General features: G+C 39.2%; 2 protein-coding genes across 2 annotated transcripts; both read left to right on the top strand.

Annotated features, from left to right (window-relative positions):
- Positions 1–7,229: 7,229 nt before the first annotated feature.
- LOC139710928 (fructose-2,6-bisphosphatase TIGAR-like) lies at positions 7,230–11,549 on the top strand. The gene is made up of 5 exons (XM_071622852.1): positions 7,230–7,287; positions 8,705–8,861; positions 9,152–9,226; positions 9,782–9,883; positions 11,044–11,549. The coding sequence occupies exons 1-5, from the start codon at positions 7,259–7,261 to the stop codon at positions 11,470–11,472; spliced, it is 792 nt and encodes a 263-aa protein (XP_071478953.1). The 5' UTR covers positions 7,230–7,258; the 3' UTR covers positions 11,473–11,549.
- A 4,908-nt stretch (positions 11,550–16,457) lies between these two features.
- On the top strand, positions 16,458–21,354 carry LOC139710925 (fructose-2,6-bisphosphatase TIGAR-like). Its single transcript, XM_071622850.1, has 5 exons — positions 16,458–16,582; positions 18,267–18,423; positions 19,079–19,153; positions 20,003–20,101; positions 20,740–21,354. The coding sequence occupies exons 1-5, from the start codon at positions 16,524–16,526 to the stop codon at positions 21,352–21,354; spliced, it is 1,005 nt and encodes a 334-aa protein (XP_071478951.1). The 5' UTR covers positions 16,458–16,523.
- Positions 21,355–24,303: the final 2,949 nt, after the last annotated feature.

Genomic DNA, 24,303 nt, shown 5'->3' with positions numbered 1-24,303 from the left:
ACAGACCCAGGGGGTGGGGCTCAGAGCAAGAGTACACAGACCCAGGGGGTGGGGCTCAGGTATTTTTTTTTTTGGGGGGTGGGCACTTTTTCTTGCACTTGCGAAGGACCCAGATAGTGGGGTGCAGAGCTAGAGTGTGCCACGCCCCGATATTACCTTAATGCAACCTATGACGTCATTTATGGAAATGAGTTAAGCTCCTGACGTCAATATGAATATCAAATTTAGTGACGTCATTTATTACCCCTTTCACTCATCAATACGTCCTATTACATTATTTGTTTTTTATTTGTTTTTTATTTCATTCCTCATTCATTTTTGTAATTTCTTTTTTATGTATCCTATGTTCATGTTTCGTAACTCATCTATCATTTTCATATTCATATTCCATATTCTATATTGTCCTGAACAATACCCACAAGTTATGACACCCGAGACATACTAATACTACTTCCCTTTCCCATCAGCATCATTGAAACGGATCGATGCCTTTGGGATCATTGCTTTAATTGACTGAAATCAAGAATATTGAGAAACACAATATCTACTACATTATATATGGACATAAAAGAATATCTATTACGTGTATAACAACTACAACAAAGTACTGATACCACAATGGTATTTTAAAAAAGCCAATAACAATAACAACTAATACTAAAGCCCCGCTTGATAGCAGAAAATGTGATGGAAGGATAAGAAAGAGAAGGAATAAATGACACAAATTGAGATTAGAAGGAAAAGAAGAGATGAAGAGGGGAGCGGATATCGAACAGAAGGATTTAACATTTCAAACATATCACTGTTGTGATATTCTATTCCTAAATTGTCTCTTAAAGGTATTAGCCCACATTATTTTGCAAACCCACGAAAATCAAAACTGCATAAAACAGGTCCAATATGACTTCAAGTACAAGTTATAACAGTAAGATACCTCACCTGTTGCTCTTTGTCTATACCATTCGATAAAAAGAGAGAAAATCATCGTTTTAAAATCAATTTTCAAACCGGGTCAACCCGACCCAAAATCGAATTACGAGTGCGGGCTAGCTACGTACATGTAACTTACACATGTATCGCATGCATGTAGTACGTACGTGGACCGGAGTTAGCGAGCGTTATACGCATGCATACGGTGCATTTTCATTCATTTTTATGAAAGTAATGGACTAATTGGAACGAAATTTTGCACAGGTGTTACTGCAATCACACCCAAACTCCATGCTAACTATGAGACCAATTGCTGCAGGTTTACAAATTGTGGGCTAATACCTTTAAATCAAATGATAGACTGTCGATGTGTCAAATAAGTTGCATATAAATTTGTTAAGTTTTATCTGTTGTGAAGAAACATTATAATGGAAGTACTAATATGCAAAGGTAACTATTAATATAGCTAATGTGATTATGATTGTTTCGGTACAGCAATTGTCAGTATTTTGTGGGAGACATATTTTACGACCAATTGCGCTCAGGAGTTTGCATTTCAGAACCTGTTAATCGATCGACACCTTCCTTTCACGCGTTTGCAGTGCTGTGATTTGTGGAAAGTTAACATTTGACTTCACTCAACAACCCATATTCTGGGTATCGGAGTCCAATGTCAAGTCATATTTCACGTTATCAATTCAATAATGCAAACAGAGTTGCAAGTAACTTTGAAAATGTACAAAATATCTATAATAAAGTAAATGAGAGTTAAATACGATTGATGAAAAGAACAAAGAAAATGTACAGAAATATAAAAAATACAGAACTATTAATACACGATACAGGGAACCAAAAAAAAAGAGAGGAAAATATGAAGGGGGGGGGGAGAAATATAAGGGAGGGGGAGAAGGACCCAAAACTGATGACATGAGCACAGCTGTACAAATTCAGAATGAAAGAAATACGAGTCACATATTATAGCTGAGAAAAACAACGCGAAAATAAAAAAAAACACACACAAAGACGTACGGAAATATATGCATATGACAAGTGAACAAAGAATAAAGGAAAATGGAGATGAGAGCGAGAGGAGGAGAAATGAAGAGAAAGAGGGGGAGAGTGAAAAGACACGTTACAGATAAAGAAGTCACGGCCTGGAAAAGGCTTATGCAGTAACTAAGAAAGGGACAATAGTCATCTAAATAAATGTGTCATTATATAACTACAAAACTTGGTTTCAAATGACTGCCCTCTTTTCACAATAAATAATTGATCCACCTTCATTTCGGGTATTTCCTGTGATATCTTATTCAGTATTTCTTTCGATGTTCACTATAGGAGGCTGCAATGAAAAGGTAATAAAATTCACCACTTTTATATTCTCATCGCAATGGGAAAAATCTTTAATTTCTATAGGAATTCGAATCCTAGAAATTAAAGGAAAAATTCTTAGGAAAGTATAGTGAATATCCTGAGGGACCCCTAACACCCCCTTCATCAATGTTTTTGTTGGTTGAGATCTGGCAAACGACGGCATTCTGCAAAATGCAAGACAAACCGATATCTGAATTCTTTCATTCCACTTGCAATTAGACTTTTTAATAGTACCCGTTAACTCATTAGTAGCTGAACTACCCGAGGCCGCCAGTGAGGTTGCCCCCTTTAATGGGCTCCCAGAGGCCTGCCTGTCCGTTATCTGATAATTTTGTTTCCACTGTTTTCACGTGGAATACTACTGTCATTGAGTAATTTGAGGGAGGTTAGGGGTCAGCAGGAGTTTGTCGGAATTGTTTCTGTGATGAGCGGGTGTTTTGGTGGAGTCTTGGGCTTTCAAATGGACGAATTGTGATAGATAGGGGACAAATTTGCGGTGATTTATGGTTTGGAAAGTTGTCGGGTTGGGACGGTATAACAGTGAAATTGCACTGAAGATCCCACGTTTGCTTGTTTTTAGTCACCATCATTATCATCTCAACGACAACATTATCGCCACCTTCATTATCAGCTTCACCATCATAATCATCGTCATTTTTACAGTCATTGCCACAGACGGGTCACTATCATGATCACAATCTTGGGATTTTAAATTTTTTGATATAGATTATGTTATTAAATGAGCTGTTATACCTCCGCTTCCTCTTCCATTCTTATTTTTCTTACTTTTCTCTACCGTTACTCCTCCCTTCATATATTTTTTTCTGGCAAATTGACGTATAATTACAATATATTTGTTATCTTGTATATCTCAGTATTGTAAAGTGATTATGTGTAATACAAATGGTGGAATGTAGAAAGAAATGTAGATGATGATATAATCGATCACTGTTATTGTTTTTGTATGTGTTAATTTGCTTGTTGTGTCGTATTTGATAGGGCGAGTTGGTTTGAGTTGTTTCAGTTTATCGCGGGCTGACATGGGGGGGGGGAGGTGAGACTGGGAACATAGCAACAGGGAAGGTTTCTGGAGTTTTGAACATCATTGCAATTGAGTCGGTTTTATGCCACGTTTTTATACGATTGTTCTTTTCAGTTTGACTTTGCATGCATGTTCAGTGATCTATTATTTATTTTTTTAATCATTATTATTGAACGATTAAAATGAAATGAATTGAATTGAAGTGAATTGATTATATCTTCAAGAAACAATTGGGATTTGTGGTTAGCACAACGGAATTTGCATGAAAATTTCCTTGCGAAACGTTCAAGTGCTTGAGGTTTTTCTTAAAATGAAGCTCCTGGTTGAAATTTCGATAGTGCAAACATTGGGGATTAAAATTTCTTCTACATCTATGCGCCACTCTTCCTTATAAATGTAATTTAATCTGCCGCTAACTAAACATTTGCTTCTGCTAGAGTGAGATTTGATGCTTAATTGATTGTTCCAAATTTCTGTGAGACCTAGGTTGTCAATAATCTACATTTGTTTTTTATTTTTGGGTGTTATTTTCTGATGTGTGTATTAGTAATCAAATTACGTTGTTTTTACATAGGGTAACGTTTTGTCTTTGAGTTTGCACTAATTAAGATTTCAGGGTGTCATTTTCCCATATTTGTAATCGATTTAGGTCAGTTTCACATAGGATAACGTTGGGTCTTGGGGTTTGAATTAATTACGCTAGTATTTCGGGGTGTCATTTTCCGAAATTTATAATCGATTTATGTGGTTTTCTCATAGGATAGCGCTGTGTCTTGCAGTTTGTGTCGAGTTTACATTAATTAGTATTTTGGGATGTCATTTTGTAATCGATATGTCAATTTGTAATCGATATTACTGGTTTTCACATAGAATAGGCCCAAAGAGGTTCTATATGTCATAGAACCTCTTTGGATAGACCCTAGGATAGCGTTGTGTCTTGGAGCATCCTAGCAAGGAGCTATGGGTGAGACCTTCCTGCTTGGAGTTTGCGTTGAGTTTGCATTAATTCTCGCTATCGCCAATGACGTAAAAAGTACCCGGATGTGGCTTTCTCGTCAAGATCAAAGAGATTTTCCGCAGTGACTGCTAGAGTGCGGAGTCTTCATACGCCCTGTACTATTGTTGTGTGAGCGCAAGGAGCACTGGATGGCAACGAAGCGGTAGGCTCACCCCTCGTCCTAACACGCTAGCAAACGAGCAACCGAGGAGCAGCCAAAATCAAGTGCGCACTCGCGTAAAAGTTCAGAAAGTTCGCGTAATACGCGCTGTATAAATGTATACTTAGTACGCAAAGTCCGCCATTTTTAAGTGGAACAATGGCGGCCCCCATGAAATCACTGACTCCATTGTAGAGTCCGCCCTCTAGTGGTGGGGAGGAGAAAAATCTCTTTGGTCAAGATTTAGTTCACTTGGTAGCAAGGGCACTTCCGGCGCGGGGCATAATTTGCACAACGCTAGCGTGCGCGTACGTGTACCTTACCTATAGCGCAGCGCCGACCACGGATACTAGTACAGTAGGCCGCTGTACTGCCCGAGCCAGCGAGTGGCCAGGCCTGTCATGCATACTCGTACACTGTAGTCCCCGCCGCCGGCGGCCGGCCTTTCTTGCTAGCATGCACCACTCACTGCACGCGTGCGCAGCGCATAAGCTAACACATACCGGTACGGCGTACATCACAGATCAGTCATCTCTGCATACGCTGAAAATATGCTGGAAAATATTCACCCACCTGGATATACAGTATATCGTCATGGAATGCCGATATTCTTTATTTGTTCTCTGTCGAAATGTCGCGAACACAATCGGGAACGAACAGTGATCTCGAACTTATCCTGTCTCCAAAGCAATTTCTTCCAAGTAAGTACACGTACGTACAATGTACGTAGGCACTGTACTAGGGTCTACTACCTAGTACCTAGTGCTACTACCACTACTAGTAAGTCGCGCGTGCACGTACTGCGCTGTGGAGTCACCCGCAAACTTCACCCACGCTGCCACGTCACGTCTCGCATGCCAGTAAGGGTCCTATTTCTGCAGATTTTTTTTCATTTATTGTCGTGCGAACAACACATGGCAGCTTCGCAGCAACAACCAATAGTTGTAGTAACAGCAATTTCTTAAGAATGGAGAAATTTCAAATCATATTAAAGCTGTAATTCAAGTCGAGAAAACCGGAAGTACACGTAGAATACAGTCGGTTGTGTGTGTAAATCGCATTAGTCACGTATCACGCGCGTACGAACGGAAGTGATTTTGCTACCGGACTATCCCATAATGCACCGTAAATGACGCTTAAATCAACATCCGGGTACTTTTTACGTCATTGGCGATAGCGAGAATTAGTAGGTCGGCCATCAATGATCGATCATTACAGTCCGTATTTCTGCGGTTCATTCTGTTTTACATTTTCTGAATTTTGAAAGCAAACTAAAATCTAAACGACATCTGTTTGGTCAAAAATATGAATTTGATGATTTTTCAATAAAATGTTTTTTATTGACTTATAGTTTTTGTTGACTGTTGAGGTGAGATGTGTGATATATATACTGAAGCAAACGTGACGTTAGTCATTCTTCGATAGGATGGATTTACTTGATCGATATCTGTTTCGAGAGGGCTAGAGTGGCCTGGCCTGGCCCCCTGGGAAGAGCCAGGTCCGTGTGCTGTAATTCACCGTAAGGCCTAATTTTCACCGCTAGCGGTTTGTATTAGTTTGCAGTAATTAGTAATTTGCGTTAGTTTGCATTAATTAGTAGTTTGCATTGAGTTTGCATGGAGTTTACATTGAGTTTGCATTAGTTTGCGTCAGTTTGCATCAGTTTGCATTAGTTTGCATTAGTTTGCATCAATTAAAGGGAAGATAAACCCCAAGAGCAATGTGGATTGAGTGAAAGCAGCAACATTAGTAGAACACATCAGTGAAAGTTTGAAGAAAATCGGACAATCGATGCAAAAGTTATGAATTTTTAAAGTTTTGGTGTTGGAACCGCTGGATGAGGAGACTACTAGAGAATATGACGTATGAGTGGACAACAATACCAAGAAAATATGAAGAAAATACTACAAAAATCCATTTTTCATGAAAATTACAAATTCCATCAACTTGATATGGACATATGTTAAGGGTAGCAATTATTCCCCCTGCTTTCTGAAAGCGGTTGGTCCATTGCTCTTTCATAATTCTAGAAAAGTGAATTTTTGTTGAATTTCCTTTATATTTTCTTTGTATTGTTGTCCACTCATACGTCATATCCTCTAGTAGTCTCCTCATCCAGCGGTTCCAACACCAAAACTTTAAAAATTCATAACTTTTGCATCGATTGTCCGATTTTCCTCAAACTTTCACTGATGTGTTCTACTAATGTTGCTGCTTTCACTCAATCCACATTGCTCTTGGGGTTTACCTTCCCTTTAATAGTAGGACCGGGCCTTTGTGATGTCAGTACAGTGTACTTGTAGTCGTACCAAGGAGGTACCTCCTTGCTTGGGAATTGTACTAAGTACATGTACTACAATAACTTGTCTGTATACCTGTACCTTGATCAGTTGGTTGCCCGAGTTGTGTGTCAGTATGTTGGTACACGTGGTGCACGCATAGAAATTGGCGTCAATCCTGCCTGATGTAGTCTACTGCGAGTACTGTTATATTGCATTTTCTCGTACTGCGTAAATATGATTTTGACTTCTGTGAAAATTCGCTCATCATATTCATGCTTACTCTACAACAATGAAAAGATTCGAATTATTGTGAATTTGGAAGTCAGTACAGTCAATAAAAGAAGAGATAATAGCATAAGTACAGGTCGTCTGAACAATAGGTAAGCCTATTTTCCGTACATGACGATTCTCTGCCAAGACTAGATTTCTTGCACGGAACACGGGTCTCACCAGAGTTGACGATCATCGCCAAGATGAAGTTTATGTTAACGTTTTTGAGACAGTAAGTTCCTTCATTTGCTACTTTGTCCTACATCTTGTTCGTTTTCCTAGAACATGGATGATGTTGTAAATGAGTGAGGCAGCAAGACTCAAAAGAGGCGAACATGAATACTGTTAGCAGGATGGCTGCGATATATTGATTGTGTAGTCCCACTAATTGAGATATATGTCGCCCGGTTAGCCTTTCTTTGCATTGCAGTTGTTGACTTAATAAATGTTGGTCACGCGCACGCACGTAATTTAGATGTCTATTTGTCGTTATATTGGAATGACTTTGTTTGATTTTGATATTGCAATGGTAACAAACTGCTCGAGTTCATTTATTTGATTAGGCATGTACATCTTTCTTACCAGGGCAGGGGAAAAACGGGCGTCATGAATCAAACATGCTGATTAAATGATCATCAAATGCAAACTCGATGTTAATTCAATAATTGTTGTATTGTACTTTGTTGAACGTCTAGAGTTCTAGAACTATTTACAACAAGAACTGGTTGTATTTTACACAAAGTCACATTAAGGTCTGATGAGTAGACTCTAGTTTTAGATTAAGTCTCAAGTAAACTACATCGGTCATCATGAGCATGTTGAGAGATCTGTATTCTGATTATTCTCATCATTGCGCCACTTGCCATAAAAAAAACCAAAATCTGATTTTGTGAATCTTACCAGCACCCGCACCAGGGTTTCGTCAGGATGGGGGTAGGGGGACATTTTGTAGGATAATGTTCAAGAGAGTGAAGTGACCTAGTGGGGTGGGGGGGGGGGGGTCCGGAAGGTATGGTATTTTTCACTTTCATTTGCCTTTTGTGTGCATCTTGTTTGTAAGCAGAGTCTACAAATATAGGCTCTGCTTACAAACAAGACAAATATGCTGGTGTGGATCTAGCTTTTTGCTGGGGGGGGGGGGGGTTGGACTCAATGATGATGGATGATGACAACCCCCCTCCAAAAAAAAGGGGGGGCGGCTTCACATTTCTTGCTGCCACTTCTCTTCCCCAAGGTTGGCTAACTAAAAGAAAAAAAAAAAAGGGGGGGGGGGGTCTTCACATCTGTTGGTGCCACTTTGCTCCCAAAATCACAGATAAGCAAAACACAAACAAAACAAAATATCAGACACTACATTTTCTGCCAAAAAGTGGGGGGGGGGGGGTGGGGGGAGGACCTGCCCCCCAGTTGCACCAGCCTTGTGTGTATGTGTGTTCCAAGACCAGATGACTGGAAGGGTATACTCCATGAGATGAGTCAGCCAATTGAAAAATTGTGAAACTTTTTGTGTGTTTTTCTATCAAATAGAGTTGTCTAATGCTGTATATCTCAAAGTCATACAGCTGAAGATGTGCAGTGTAATTACGATCTGGACTATGAAATAATTAAAACATATTTTCTCTCTATTTTCTGTCTGTTTTGTTGTCCAGTGGGGAGACAGAGTGGAATGCCACCTTCAGATGCCAAGGTCAGTCGGATGTCCCACTGAACAATGAAGGGAAGGAGCAGGCCAAGAGGCTAGGGGCTTACCTCTCCAAAGAGAAATTTGACTATGTCTATTCGAGTGATCTGAGTAGATGTCTCCAGGTGAGTTGGTTCTTTGTGACATGCAAAATGGTTTCACAGGTACTTCCATCTGAATGTATGATATTCTGTATAGGAAAAAAAACATCAATCTTCTATTTTTCCCAGTAAGTTGTTTTGAATGTGAACAAATATTTCATGTATTGTTATAAGGATTGCAAACAAACAAATCTAGCAAAGCTGAAGCTGTGTACCCTCTTGTTTGTTTACCATTATTATTTTGCATTTTTATTGTACATAACAAAATATTGTCTAATGTATTGTCTTTACATTGTTATTGTACACATGTCCAGACTGTCAAAGAGGTGATTGATCAAGGACCCAATCATGACATTGAAGTCATTCAGGACAAGCGACTGAGGGAAAGAGTAAGATATGATTTATTTGGAACTATATTAAGTGTAATATGCTGCTAACTCTCTATACTGAAATCTCAACGCAGCTTGGGCGATTTTGTATCAGCAAAAAGCCAGAAGATATGTACTGTACATGTATATGCCATATATTTAGCAAGTCTAATTTTTTTTTTTTTTGCCAATCAGGACTTCCCACAATTTGGGGAGGAGTTTATTTTGCAATCATTGAGTGTTGACTTGAGGATTGCTAATATTATGATGCATTCCACAAATCTTTTCCAAGATCATTTGAATAAAGCAGACATTCAGCTACTTGTAACTTTTACTATCTATGCAATGTACAAATACACAAACAAACCTGATGTAGACACATGCATGATTATGTGTGTGGTCATGCATGTGCTTTATTTAACTGCTATGTATAACATGTTCGTTTCAGGGTTAATATCTTCATGTACTGCAATAAATTCATGAGTAGCGCCCAAAAATGAAACCCTCACATAATCTCTAGCCCATATAGTAAATGGTTATGCATGTATTTGCTTTGGACTTTCCGTCATGTTGTAGGCCTTTGGAGTCTATGAAGGTATGTCATTTGACATTTACATGCAAGCCCTCAGGAACTGTGTTGGCGAGTTTGTCATCGAGGGAGGAGAAACACCAGAGCAGGTAATAACATCCATTTTCATAAAGTGAAAGGAGACAAGATGCCAATACTCCTTCCATTTTAAAGGCACTCAGTCATGGCGAGTGGTTTGTGCGGCACGGAGACGAACGCAACACGCTGCCTCCCCCATTCTGTATCAAATGTAGTGACCCCCGAATGAGAATAGTGCTGGCTCAATGGGTCAGCGAACAAAACGCTAGGCTACAAGAGAGCTCCCTGTGCTAATCTCCTTACTCAAAATGGCTGTCCCAGTGAGCCACGAGAGCTTCCGAATGGATGCACACTCTCAGTGCGCATGCGCATGAAGAGAGGCCAAAAGAGCCACGCGTCTTCTGGCCTCTCTCCTCTAATCACCACAGCTCACGGTGACAATGTTTGTGTATGATGCATACACGCACACGCACACGCACACACACACACTTGTCTCAGTGGTAGCATTGTCCCACACGTTTATGGATATAGCACCGAGTCTGGCATTGCGCAATTGCATGCACAAATTTCGGTCGTTCGGCAATTACGTACCATTAGGGATGGCGATCGGCTGCCTTTAAACATATGCATTTTGATTGTCATCTGCTATAATATGTCCTCATCTACTTAGGTTATCCTAGGACAATTCATTTCATCTTTTCAGTTCATTTAATTTTTTTTTTTCAATTCATTCATTAGTTGTGCATCTATTACAGTTCACTTCCAATACATATAGTAGGATTCTCAGTTTGGAGTATGTGATATCCAGTAGATATGCTATCAATGGATGGGCTCATGATATCCTTGTCTCCAGTGATGTGTCTCTAGTTCGCAGTATAATTATTGCACTGTCATTTTGTTATGTACTGCTTTGACCTGGTTTGTGCTTTCCTCTTCCAGAAAAACAAATTTCTGAATCACCTTTTGTGAACCACATGCATAAGTATAATTTTTCATCGAGTGTGATAGATTGAGAAATAGAAAGGGACATTTTTGTAATATTATTCCCAAAGTGAGGAGTTAGGGACTCATTATATAGGTGTATATTTTTGCCAAGAGCCCATGTCAATATGAACAGTTAAAATCTGTGCGCTCATGGTCTAGTCTCTTGGTTTGTTGAGCATGAAAAAGAAGGAAGACATGAAATATAAATGAAACATATGATTTTTTTTTTTTACAATTCTAATTTCAGGTATTAGCCAGGACAATTGAATTCCTGCATGACATGTGCAAGTATGTGAAGACGCAGGAGACAAATAAGACTAATGCGGCCAAGAGTGAGATGGCAGCGAGTGGAGCAGTGGAGGGAGGGAGCGCGGCAGCCGAGGCTGGTGGAAAGACCACATCAGACGTCTTTGTCTCTGAGTTCACTGGAGAGAACCAGGAGGCACGGAGCCTCCCGCATGTGCTGCTGTCGACTCACGGCTTCGTGACCAGAAACTTCCTCAAGTACCTCTACTGCATCGTCAACGTTGAAATCCCGGAGGGGGACTGGCTGATCGACGACGGCTGCCCGAACACCTCCCTGAGCACGCTCGTCGTCGAAACAGACAAAGACGACAAGTTTGACTTTGAGAAACTTAGGTGCTACTTCATCTACAAGGTGGATCATTTAGGATAGAGTATGTTGCATTTACCAGTACTTACACCTGAGATCTTCCTTGAAGGTGTGATTACTTAGCCCTTGAAAGTAAGGGTTTCACTCATGCAATTATGTGCAGTATATTTATTAAATAGTAGGTATGTGACTCAATTCATCCATGTTTGATAGTGTGAAATATATTAGGTGTAAGATGTGTTTTACCATATGTAGATTAAAGAGGTTTGTTATCATTGTTCTGAAAGATATAGGAAGACTCAGGAGACTAACGAGAAGAAGAGAGATTTGTAAGCTGATGTCTCTCTGTGCATAATAGAAGAGTACTTTGCTGGTGTGTGCTTCATTGCAGGTTCAAATGTGGCCCGGGTCATCTACCATTGAAGTTCATAAGTGAACATGTGAAGTATAGGATTATTTCTTGTGATAGCTTCCTACTTGCTTGCCCTATGATAGGAATCCCCTGAAGTTAGCGATAAGGAACAATTCATTGAATAATGAAATATTGTATACTAGCTTATTAGCATTTTCAACAGGTAATTGTGTGGAGCTGTTTACAGAGAGTTTTTTTTTTCCCCAGTTTTGTAACCAGAATGATGAAAACAGTGTGGAAGTGCAGGTCTGTTTCATAGAGATTATTAGTTGAATAATAGAGAAATTTAGAAGTTTGTGGTGCTGTTGTGGGTAAAATCTTGTCTGCAGAGACATTTGGTGTTTAACAGTGCAGCTGCATTTGTAGCAAGAGTCTTTAAAGGCCAAATACCTATTAATAAGTCAAGTTTTGTCCTTGGGGCATAGGAATGATTTGATTTTAGATGAAATCTTGAAATCCTGAAAAGGCAGGAGGTATGTCAAATTCTGGAAATGAAGTGCATCAGAGTCCACATAGGACCAACCAGTGTTTACATGAAGAAGCTGTAGAGAATGAGTCTTTAGTGACTTGAATCATAGCATTTTTTTTTAGCTGAACAGTGATATATGTGAGAGAATTCTGGGTAGACACCATCTTCTATAGGAGCTGAAGATTGATGTATCAAATGACAGTTGAAAACCACTATGCAAGGACTCCATCCTTTTTTCTTTTCTCATCTCTTCTTTTTTTTTTTAGTACTGTGAGGAATACAATGAGCACACAGCTCTCCTTAGATGACCTTCACATGCCCTTTGAATGAGAATCAAGAATTGGAGAACTCAAAGTTACCACATTTGTAGGCTTTCAATATGCAGTGTGCATACAGGTCCCTATGTTTTCTGAAGTTATACAGTCAAATTATAGGGAGCACACAGATACACACACAGACACACACACAGACACACACACACAATATATATATATATATATATATATATATATATATATATATATACATATACAGGTGGCCTTTGTGGACAAGTGGCCACCCAGGTTGATGGCCAATGTGATTCTATCTGGTAGCATCTGTAATGGACTTTACATTCACTTTTCCCATACCTCTATGAATGAAACTTGTCTTGACAAGTTAATACAATTTGCCTAACATTAGAAATGATGAATGCAAAAACAAGAACTATTTTGTCTTTGCTTTCTGTAATATATGAATATCAAATTAGTAGGCCCTGAAGAAGGCTTCGTTGTTCGATTTTAAAACTCTAGTAGAAAGAATATGAATGAATCATAATACCAACAGATAGGGCAAAACCTGTAGTTTGTGGTCGTTGTACACAAGGTCTTTCACATGTACCAGGTAGTTTTCTCTCCTAGGGTCGTAGTAGTTAGCTACATAAAGCATGTGGTCGCCTTTGGCAGGTGGCCATTAAGACAGGTTTAAGTGTATTCATGTTCTTGAATTTATATCAATGAATAGAAAACAGGTTGAAGGTGGCAGCATATATAGTCCGCATGAAAGTTACGAGCAGAAATATTTTTGCAATTGGTTTTCATACCTACATTGTATTTACTTTCCAAAGCACATGCAACTCATTGTACTTATTTATCACAGTCTTCCCATGTTTTCAGCATGCTCATATGCTCTTCTGAGCATTTGGCCCAGAGGGTATGTCAAATGTTGCACCTATTTTTTGCCTTATTCATTATGTTTTGTTTGTGTGTGATAAAGTATTCATGTATTAGATGTTGTATTGCTAGAAATTGTAGAATATGTATTGCATTTTGCAAACTTGTACATCTGAGAAAATGTGTATGAGGCAGGGCAGTATTTTTCAATATTTTATATAGTGAAATATGATATTTCCATTTTGTGTTAGAGCAGATGCAGAAATAGTAGACTTGGATAGAAAGTGCTTAACAGATGTAGAAGAATAGGTGATTAAGTCTTAAATTTACTAGGCAGTCTTGGAATTGACAGTTCTTACCATCTAGAGTGTATCGTGCCTGCTGGTGCTGTGATCCTTTATGCGAACATTGAGGAACAAGTACACATGTTTGTGATACGTGGATCTAGTTGAGCAAAAAAGAAATACACACTTTTACATGTTCAATATGTAAATGTATTTATTATTAGTAGCACCAATGCTGCAACCAATTCTATTCCTTGATTCTTTGACAAAGACTGGTCACTTCAGAATTGAAACCATAACCCAAATATTACTCCTGAATAAGTTAACTTGTGATCAATTGACATGTCTACTTCATTATCCTATTGACTTCTGCCTGGATCCTACATTGTAGATCTTAAGATGATATATGCATGAAACCATAATCGTATCATACATACTCATATAAAAAAAAGAGAAAGAGAAAATCCCTCAAATGAATTATTGGGAGTGAGGAAGCTGAAGTTTGAAATTGGAATGCCATAATGTTACCTCCTTTACAGACAAGGTGTACTCGGTCTGTTCCACTGTGAGTGCCCAGTTCGTGGGCAGAAAAAGCCGTTGTCTGTCATTAGAGGTGCTCATGTGCAGCAGCTGAAAAGGAAGTGAGAAAAAAAAACTATTTGAAATCTGCATTATATCCTTTGTTTTGTTGAAGAACCATCACACTTTTTGATTAATTATGAATCATTTGTTACTGTGATTATGAGAGCAGTCATAGTGAACAGAATCCATGAGGAAGATGTCCAACAAGAAAGCTGAAATTTACTTAGTTTGCTGGAGTGAATCTTTTTTGATCATATTAAATGGTTTTGACAAAGTGATATTGATACTTGATGGGCCTACCTTGGTACAGTAGTATATTGAGCAACTGACTGCTGTGTTTGAATTATGATAACAATATATTTCATCCTCTAAAGCAATAATTTCTTACATTTTTGTATCATGTTACAAGTAAAAAGTTGAAGATAATTCATCAGCTTAATTTGTGCACTTTTTATTTGTAATTATGTATGTAAGTATTAGCTATTTTGATTTAACTCAGCTTGAATTGTTCTAGTTGATGTGCCTTGGTTTAGTTCAGTTCTTTATCTTGTATCACTGCTTCAATGGCAAAGAATATGAGAAATACTGTCTGCATGACTATAATCATAATTCCTAACTATGCGCCGCAGTTGTCAAACAAGAATGAATGTGGAAATGTAACCCCACAGTACATTTTTAGCAGAAATTTGGGTGAGACATACAATTAACTTGCCTAATATAGCAAAAAACTTATTCATGTAAAGAGGAATTCCATCCGCTGAAAGAGAAACCATAGAAGATTTTGAACTGAAGAGCTCATCAAGAAGTTATATCAGGAGTCATTTCCATTGATTCTTGATAATGCAGTGGTATTCTAGAAACCATGTACATCAAATGTTTTCTGAAGAGTAATGAACGCTATTATTCCTAAGACCATAATTACTTTTTATTCTACCTTTTTTGTTTGTCTTTTAATGTACTTTATCATGGGTACGTTTGTTATCGGATTGTTTTATGTTTTTGCATATATTGGTTTTAAAAGACAAAAGACAAAAGGGTATAGGATGCATTGGGAAGGTGAATTGCCACAAATATGTTTGTATAATGTTTTTCCCATTCACAAGGCAGTATGGTATACATTGTAGCTTGAAAATGTATGAAGCTCATGCCAGAATAAAGATTTTCATCTCTGATTGATTGCACATGATTTAAAAAAAAGATACTATTTGTGCTGGTGCTTGATGAAAGTGAAGTGGAGCAGCTTTTGTCCATTGGTTCCCATGTGTCTGTGTCTATGTCTGTGTTTGTGTCTGTGGTGTGTATGTGTAAGACATAATTATATATACTGTATATATATATATATATATATATATATATTTTTTTTTTTTGTAAGACTGTTGTATACTCATTTGTAGATTTCACAAAAAATTTCCTATTCATTTTATGACTACAAACTTTAGAATAATGCAGAAACAAGTCACTTTTGAGAAAATGGCCACCCAATTTTTATATCAAGACCAAAGAGAGGAAGAAAGATAGAGGGGGAGGGGCCGGGGGAGCAAGGAAGAGAGATGGGGGAGAGCAGGGGCGGATCCAGGAATTCTTTAAAGGGGGGGGGGGGGGCGTAACTAATATTTTTGGTGCCACTTCCGGGTTTTCTTTCATTTTTTTCTTTTTATTTCTTTTGTTTTTAATGATAAACAAAGTGGGGGGGGGATGTGTGCCTCTTGCGCGCTCCTCTGGATCCGCCACTGGAGAGGGAGGAAGGGAGAGAATGTTTTAGACTGTTACAGAAGTTAGACATACACTGATGTTTTATAGGGAGGTTGTGGTATATTCTGTACCCCCATATCCCTGATTTTGCCACCGTATGCGTGTGACCTATACCTGCATACATACGGGCGATCATATCCCTTATTACAACTGGATGTGTAGACTTTGTCACGTCCCGTGTGGGATGCTTAATTGAGGGTGGAGGCAGGGAAGTCACCTCCCTGGTGTGGGGGAGGTGCTCCCAATAGCAGACTCGCAGGCCCCTCGATCAGGCCCAGGCAGGCATTAGCGCAGGAAGGCCCCCAGGTGCAGGTGAGCCGCTCCACGTACCTCGGAGGCGCTTTGCCGTCGGGTAAGGGCGCGCGGTGGCCCTGTGGTACGGGGTGGTTATGCGAAGTCGACGCAAGGCAAGCTGAGTCAGCCGAATTGAAGAAAGCTCAAGGAATGCCATTTGGAAGTATTAAATGCGATACTTCCGAGCCCCGAGGAAGATGGGGAAATTCATGCTGACGTTCGTAAGGCAGTGAGTAACAAAAAATTAAAACCAATGTTCTTAAGAGATACCTCTTTCGCTAGATAGAAGAGTAGAATAGACAAGTTCAGAAAAGGCTAATGCAGATATGACTGTCCGTAGACCCACATATATATTTATACGTTTGCAAAATGTTAAGCTACATAAGTGTAACGTTAGCTCTAAATTTACTAGAATTTAAAGTGTAGACAGAGCTCTCTTTCAAATCCAACTGATTTGTATTTGGGAGAGAGCTCTGTCTAGACTTTCAGTAATCCACCGGCGCCGCTGTCTTGTTTTAACTACGTTACCTAGTACGTACAATTTGTATAATTTGCGTACCGGTACAGCTCCCTAATAAGTAAAGAAAATGCCATGTGGTTCTGCTAACTTCTGTCTAGAGCAGAATTGCATATTTGTTAGATTAAACGTTAGACTGGGTGGCAAGGACAAGGTACCTGTATTTTTACCTGTATATTGTGATCATGCATGGCATGGGGATGAACTCGTTAATTTGTCGTATCACTGCGGCCCCATGGGTGCATGCAGGTCAGGTTACAAACTAAGCCCGCAATCAAGACAAAGGTGGCTGACCCGGCTGCTGTCGTCCTGTCGCTGATTGTAAACATTGTGCACATTTACAGACATAATATAAACAATAGACCCTAGTCCCTAGACAGTGTGGACATTGTCTGCTTCAAGAGATGGAGCTGATGACATAAGTTTATGGGTGCAGTCAGGCCCATCAGGAGACAAGGTCAGATGGCTGGATGTTATCAATATAGCTGCGATGCAGGGTTGTCTCAATTGAAGTTATTGCATTGTGGATATTGCATTGTCTTGAAGTTGAATTGTTAAGTAGGTCTTCCGCCCGTTACCGGTATTATATTTTGTGCTATACTCTCTAAAGGGACTACAATATATGTACAGTACTGGTTGAGGTGAGGATGGATTCAGGTTTGTAATATTTTTTGGTGAGATAATGAGAAACCTCTTAGTCTTATGATATATGAAAAGGCATGTAATTTCAAAAAGGATTTGTCATTTATTCGATTGAAATTAGCCTTGAAATGGCTGAGATATCCAAAAAGCGATCCTAATAAAATTGACCGGCCATCAGTTTTATTAGGATGTCTTTGTTTTTCCTTGTTTTTAGATATCTCGGTCATTTCAAAACCAATTTTCATCTAATAAACTTTTGATTCCCCTTAGAATTTAATATATGCTCTGTAACATTTCATAGAGTGGTATTTAAATATCTCACGAAACATTATAAGCTGAATCCTCACCTCAACCAGTACTGTACAGTCCCTTTAAACTCCTACACTGTACTATAGTTGGAATGTCCAGGCAATTTTGTCAAGAAACATTGTTTTGGTGATTATTCCAGTAGAATTTTCATATACATTGTAATTTATTTTTTCTTCTTGTCTGCATTGTACTCTAAATCAATCAATGTCTTCATTATTGTACTATTTGCACACATATCATGACATGTCAAGAAATATTTTCAAATTCATTTTGTGCATGTACATGTATGCATGTGTGTGTGTGTGTGTGTTTAATGAGATCATGTAAAATACAATGTGACAATTCATCATGAAGTCATCATACTTTGAAAGTTGATTCTCTGAAAATCTATGCGAGTAAGTGAATATCCTTGAATTTGTTCATGATGATATCATTGCACTTGCAGTGGAGAGACAGAATACAACAAGCAGGGTTTACTACAGGGCCAGACGGACATACCCCTCAATGAGATGGGCTTCCAGCAGGCTGCTGCTCTGGGGCGATATCTCACCAGGGAACCGTTCACCAGAATCTACTCTAGTGATTTGAGCAGATGTGTTCAGGTGATTTTTTTTCTTTACAACAAACAAATCATCAAAACTACATGTATGTATGAATATATCTGCATACTGGCAATACTAGAAATAGTAATAATAATGTCACAATAGAGGAATGCATTAAATGCCAGTTGCCTTGATTTCAATACAAAATCTGAATTTTGGGGGCCTTCCACTTCGTCAGGGATGAAAGTGCTCATGAATTTTCACAATGATATTAATAGTATCAGTGATATCAACAGGTATGAAAATTCATAAGTACTTTCATCCCTGACGAAGGGAGAGGTCCCCGAAAATTCATATTTTGAATTAAAATCAATGCAATTGGCATTTAATGCATTCCTCTACTGTGATGTTATTATTACTTATATATGGTCGAGTGAAGTGTGATTACATTCCAAGGGGAGTTATGTACAGGAAAGAGAAGAAGCAGGAGGAAGGCAGAAGAACAAGGATAGTGAAATGGAACCAGTTACATTTGTAGTAGGGGTAGGAGAAGACCAAGAGGAAAAACTGTGCTGCTACATTTCAATATTTAAACTTATAAAATAATTACCTACTAGAAGTGATTATCAATTATTAAAGGACATGTAAAGTATCCAAGGATCCAATCCAGCCTATATTCTTCAGTCACTGCTTGTTTATTTTCTCTTTCTCGCAGACGGCAGAAGGTGTCATAAAGAATGGCAAGGTTCCTCGACCAGGCATTATCAAGGATGCTAGACTGAGAGAAAGGGTAATCCATGTTTTGATTTTGCTTTCCAAAACAGGGAGTGGAGGGGGAGGGGTGGTAGGCTGCTTAGCAGGCAGCTATTTTATCATTATTTGTTTATTAAACCCTAGCCATTCTTCGCGTTGGCTGATTCGTATACCTGAAGAAAGTGCTTTGTTGGCCAGTTTGCACCAAGTGTCTGGCCTGTGTGCACTGTTGTCTGGAATCTTATTGTCAATGCATAGAGATCACGTGCCTTGTACCTAAATCCCTTTGGTCCCTGTTGTGTTGCCATGATCTGCCTGTGGGACTGAGCCATATTATTGCTACACTTGAGTGGGCTTGCAAATGTAAAACTAGGTCAAGCTTGGATGGGTTACTGAATGCTGGTGAGAAGAGCTTGGCAAGTTTACTGGCAAGCTAAATGCTTGTGCACATGAAGAGTTAAGTCCTTCCAGACTATGTAATTTGATAAATGTCATTAGTTAGCATTGCATTAGAAGTCATTTAATTGTAGAAATAGCATAGTTAAATATTTCCTTACTTTGCATTGGTGAATTGTAGGTGTGTTGGTGTATGATTTCAATTCATGTTGAGGGAAAAATCATTCTATATCTTGCATTATCGTGACAACAAAGTCAATTGCTGCTATATACAAGTCTATATTTGCTACTTGAGTTGTCATTGCAAGCAACAGTGAATCAATCTGTTTCAAAGTTATATGTGATTCATGCAATGTGAAAATGTGAGCCATGTGATTAGCCAGATTTGATATTTTTTTCTACTTTCAGCAATTGTGATGTGTTTGCATTGATCATTTAAGAATAGTTTCTATAGGTAGATAAGAATTTTGATTCTCTTTTGGAACTGCAGTACTTTGGGAGTTTTGAAGGAGCGACAAGAAACAAGTATCGACAGGCTCAAGCAACCAGCCCCAACTCCAGCTTATCTGGAGTAGAAACTGCGTCACAGGTAAGGTGAAAAGGAGCTGAAGGGGGCATTTGATTGCTCCTGACATTCTTTTTATTTCGTCCATCATGTTTCCTCACATGAGACCCCAAGTTTTGGTAGACACACCACCATGAAAAGATTTTTCGAGCATCTCTTTAATTAACGCTAATATCTAACTCATCGCATCACAATCATTTGAAGATAGCTTTCAATAAATTGAAAAAAGTAAGTGTTCAATGTCAAATAAGTAATTTCCTTATCAGTGGTAACATTCACAGTGAATGTGTGGTACTGTAATAGTGGAAGTTTTCGCGCAACCAGACGTTAGTGTGAAAGCAAAAGCATGCAAATATTTTGGCATGCCATACGCTCCACTAGTTCAAGTCCTGATCTCACGGAATTAAAAACACTTGAAATTGATCTTAACGGGCCGAGCGGGAAAAATTACTCACGCGAAAAATATCTTCTTATACCGTATATGGTAATTATACTGCACAATCAGTTGCTCTGAACAAAAAGATTTATTCTAGAAAATAAAGCATTTCAAATGCGCTGCACCAGTGGAAGTTATTTACAGATATTTCATCAATGTAAGGGCCATTTTAACATGTGTCATTAAAAGCATTGATGCATGACAAGTGCTTCATCTTTCTTTGCAGGTGGTTGATAGGGGATTGTCATTCCTCAATGACTTATGCAAAGAACTCCATCAAGAGTTTGAACAGAACAGAGAACGGGAAGAAATATGTGTGACGACAGGATCCCTTCTCTCCAGGGAGGAGGATGAAGGAGTGTCTCACAGTCAATTCGAGGTAGTCTTTGCGGCAGAGGGGGACAGTGGGCTGAAGGGTGCCGTGAATTCAGATTCAGGTAGCACTACGCCAATATCAGGAAATGGGACTACAGCCATGAGTGCCAGTGCATCTTCTACTGTTGATGCTAGGTCACACGCAGCACAGGAGACCGCAGGCCAAGAGGATAGGATGGATACCATCTTTGTTTCGGGGATAACCGGCGTGAGGAGTGCGCCCCTGGACTGTCCCCACATTCTGGTGTCTTCCCACGGTTTCATGCTCCGAGCTCTGTTTCAAAAGCTGCAGAAGCTCTTCAGAATGGATATCCCTGGTGGCTCGGGCCTGCTTCGGACTGGGTGCCCCAATACAGGACTGAGTACTTTTGTAGTGGAGCTGGACAGTAAAGGGAGTATATGTGACATGGAGTGCTACTTTGTCTTCCTCAATGACCATTTGTCACATGATGACCTGCAATCATGAAGACTTTGTCATCTCTGTCATATGCAATGTCCTGAACAAACAGAAGATAATTGGTCATCATGTGTCTGCCAAAATGTCATATATATTATGATTTATATGTTCCATTTACTTCTTCTCCATTTCACACTGCTTGCCCAGGTCAAAGACATAACACTTTTTTCCGTTTATTTCAAGGGACTTGCTACTGGTGTCTATAGGCATGATAGCTGCCACTGCAAACAGCAAGAAGACCTTGATGATCTTGTCTCCCGCGAGTATAGGTAATATGAAACATCTCGTGAAAATCCAATTGCAAAGTATGTAGCGCTCCACATTTGGTCACAGATATTGATGGCAACGAAGGTGTGGATGGGGTGACCTAGAATTGAGATATCCCTCTTATTTCAGGTCGCCAGGGGACCAGAACAACAAAGTGTGTCCAGACACTGTGTAGTGGTGTCATTGGCCACTCATGCAGAAAAAGTACATGTATGCGACACAAAACTGATATTTGGATGCTGAACAAAGGCAAGAGGTAAGCAGTGTGCTGGTTTGCAACCCGCAGGACGGAGTTGGATGTGTTCTCATCCACAGTGACATAAATAACTGCTGCTGTAATGATGGCCTACATTAGGCCAGAACTCATGACCCTCGCGTCATCAGCACGTTGCTTTTAATGCAGATTGAATGATTCAATGTTATTTTATAACTCTATCAGTATATTTTTATTGAATTGAAAATAAATACTCAGAAAAGAATCATTCAAGTTCTAGAACATTTCATTTATAGAATTTATTACAAAATTGTATGGTCGTACCTAGAAGGGGGCGTCAAGAATGTATGTGTGCAAATTGATGAGAGATAATTATATATAACAAGGAGATTAACCATGTATTTGTATAGTGTGGACTCAGTTTCTTTTCCCGCTGTTGCAAAATTGACTGTGGATTAGAATGGCTGCATTTTGATAACAAATTTGCATGAAAAATAAACCTAGCACCACTCAGATACTAGCCAAAGTGTCCTTTGCTCATCTATCTTTGCACAAACTTATACTCATGTATTATACAGAACAAAATGAGTCAAAGCCAAATTATGTCATAAGCCATATAATATCTCCATCTCATAGTTATGCTTTATTGATTGAGTGCCTTTAGAAACTATAATAGATGTCAAACACAGATCATTGTCTTTACAAAGTCAAGACTGGCTTATGAAATTTGACAATACTGTGGTGCTGTTTCATGCGTTACAAGAAGGTTATGATTGAATGTGACTGTATTTTTGGCATATACATTGAAAGAACAGTACACAGTATCTGTTGTGTACAGTATATATTAGCTCATGTCAAAATTGCGTGTGCCCTACCTCTGAAGAGCTATATTGTGTATGTACTATATTTGGAATATGTTTTATACATCTTATGTTCATAGAGAAAATAGTCTAAGAACTATATATATAGTATGTGAGATGTGCTAGGCATAGGTTTATCTGTGATGTGTTTGCTCAAATTTAGATATTCAGGAGACACGGCAACCCACTGTGGTGTAATGAATAAAATATAACCACCATGCATTATTAAAATATATATTCAAATATATTCCACTCAGTCATGGATTTATTGTAGGAGGTATAAAGATTCTACGATCAGTGAATTCCTCACTATTTGCTGCAAATATTGGACTTTGCAGTAATTCAACTTGTGCACTGCTTCATTGATGATTAGTAAACAGGAAATCATGTGTTGGTTTATGCATGATTTCCATTTACAGAATAAGAAATAAGACCTTTGATCTCTGTACATTTACCCATGCCATGATATAGCCTTACAGTCCCAGTTTTCCGGAATGAAGATGTGATTCTGCTCATCAGGGGTAAGAGAATGAGATGCGTAGGCAATGTCGCAAAGCTTGTCGTCTTCTTTGTGGTACAGCACTGTTCCCTTGAGCCCTATGACAGTTTTTCCAAAATCTGGGTAGGCCATGATGAGAGCTTGTAGCAAGTTGGTTGATCAGGGATGAGAGTGCATTGTGGTGACGTTCTTTCCATTCTATTGGCGAACTGGATGGAAGGGAGTTGATCACTTTCTGCCTCGCATTTCTTCTCTTGACATGTTTGGCAGGGTGTAGTTTGCTGATAGAAGTTGGTCAAGGCATGCAGCTCGCTGGGAAAAGTTTGTGATATATCTATGATGATATTCCACTAATCCAAACAGCTTTCAGAGTTCTCCGCTGTGGCTGGTGTTTTCTTTAGGATTTGCACCGCTTCTGTGTCATCTGGGTCTGTGTGTTGTCTGCGTCATGGCGCCGTCCTTCCACAGGTCCATACATGTTTGCTATCAGTCCATTTGGCGTAGTGACAGCCTGATATTTGAGGGAGTGAACACGCTTGTGACCATTGTATACAACTTGTTGGTGTTCTCCAGGTCTGCAAATTGGGCGTACGGTCCCGTCCACAAAACCCCAGCAGTTGTTTAATGGTGCCCCTTTGTGATGAATAGCATCGGCAAAAGTTCTCAGCTGCTGAGGGGCCAGCCACTCCTGCTCCATGGTTGTCAGTCTGTGCTTGTGGGCATCATGGATGAAGTTGGTCACCCAGTTGAAAGCCAAGCAGGGCTGGGGAACTGGTCATCCATAGTCCTTGAGTAAATCACCGTATCGGCACGGATAGGCATAGCTTTGGAGACCAATGCAGAGAACCTCCAGTCCATCCAGTCTTGACCTGTTTGGCAAGGTGATTCTGTTAGGAATGCCTAAAGAATGTTTGAGCCGATATATGTCATCTTTCTGGATTCTGTAAAATGCACAAAAACAATGAAAGAACCAGTACATCATCTTTGAATTTCCATTTCCTTTAGTGGTGATTTTTTTTGTTTTTTATTGGGGGGGGGGGGGGATGCAAAAGGTCACCTAGTCAGATTTTTAAAATCCATATTGTCTTGTGACCAAAGCATGTGAAATTCCTGTACAT

This window comes from Diadema antillarum, unplaced genomic scaffold (genome assembly GCF_040938485.1).
Source record: "Diadema antillarum isolate AM-2024a unplaced genomic scaffold, OU_Dant_1.0 seq00001588_RagTag, whole genome shotgun sequence".
NCBI classification, from domain to species: domain Eukaryota; kingdom Metazoa; phylum Echinodermata; class Echinoidea; order Diadematoida; family Diadematidae; genus Diadema; species Diadema antillarum.
This window is presented reverse-complemented; position numbering and strand designations above follow the sequence as displayed.

Excerpts from the sequence above, each read along its gene's own strand:
- LOC139710925 (XM_071622850.1), top strand. The coding sequence starts at position 16,524 with ATGCGATACTTCCGAGCCCCGAGGAAGATGGGGAAATTCATGCTGACG. Across the intron at positions 16,583-18,266 it reads ATGCTGACGTTCGTAAGGCA|TGGAGAGACAGAATACAACA; the intron begins GTGAGTAACAAA and ends TTGCACTTGCAG. Across the intron at positions 20,102-20,739 it reads GAGTAGAAACTGCGTCACAG|GTGGTTGATAGGGGATTGTC; the intron begins GTAAGGTGAAAA and ends CTTTCTTTGCAG.
- LOC139710928 (XM_071622852.1), top strand. The coding sequence starts at position 7,259 with ATGAAGTTTATGTTAACGTTTTTGAGACA. Across the intron at positions 9,227-9,781 it reads ACAAGCGACTGAGGGAAAGA|GCCTTTGGAGTCTATGAAGG; the intron begins GTAAGATATGAT and ends GTCATGTTGTAG. Across the intron at positions 9,884-11,043 it reads GAGGAGAAACACCAGAGCAG|GTATTAGCCAGGACAATTGA; the intron begins GTAATAACATCC and ends TTCTAATTTCAG.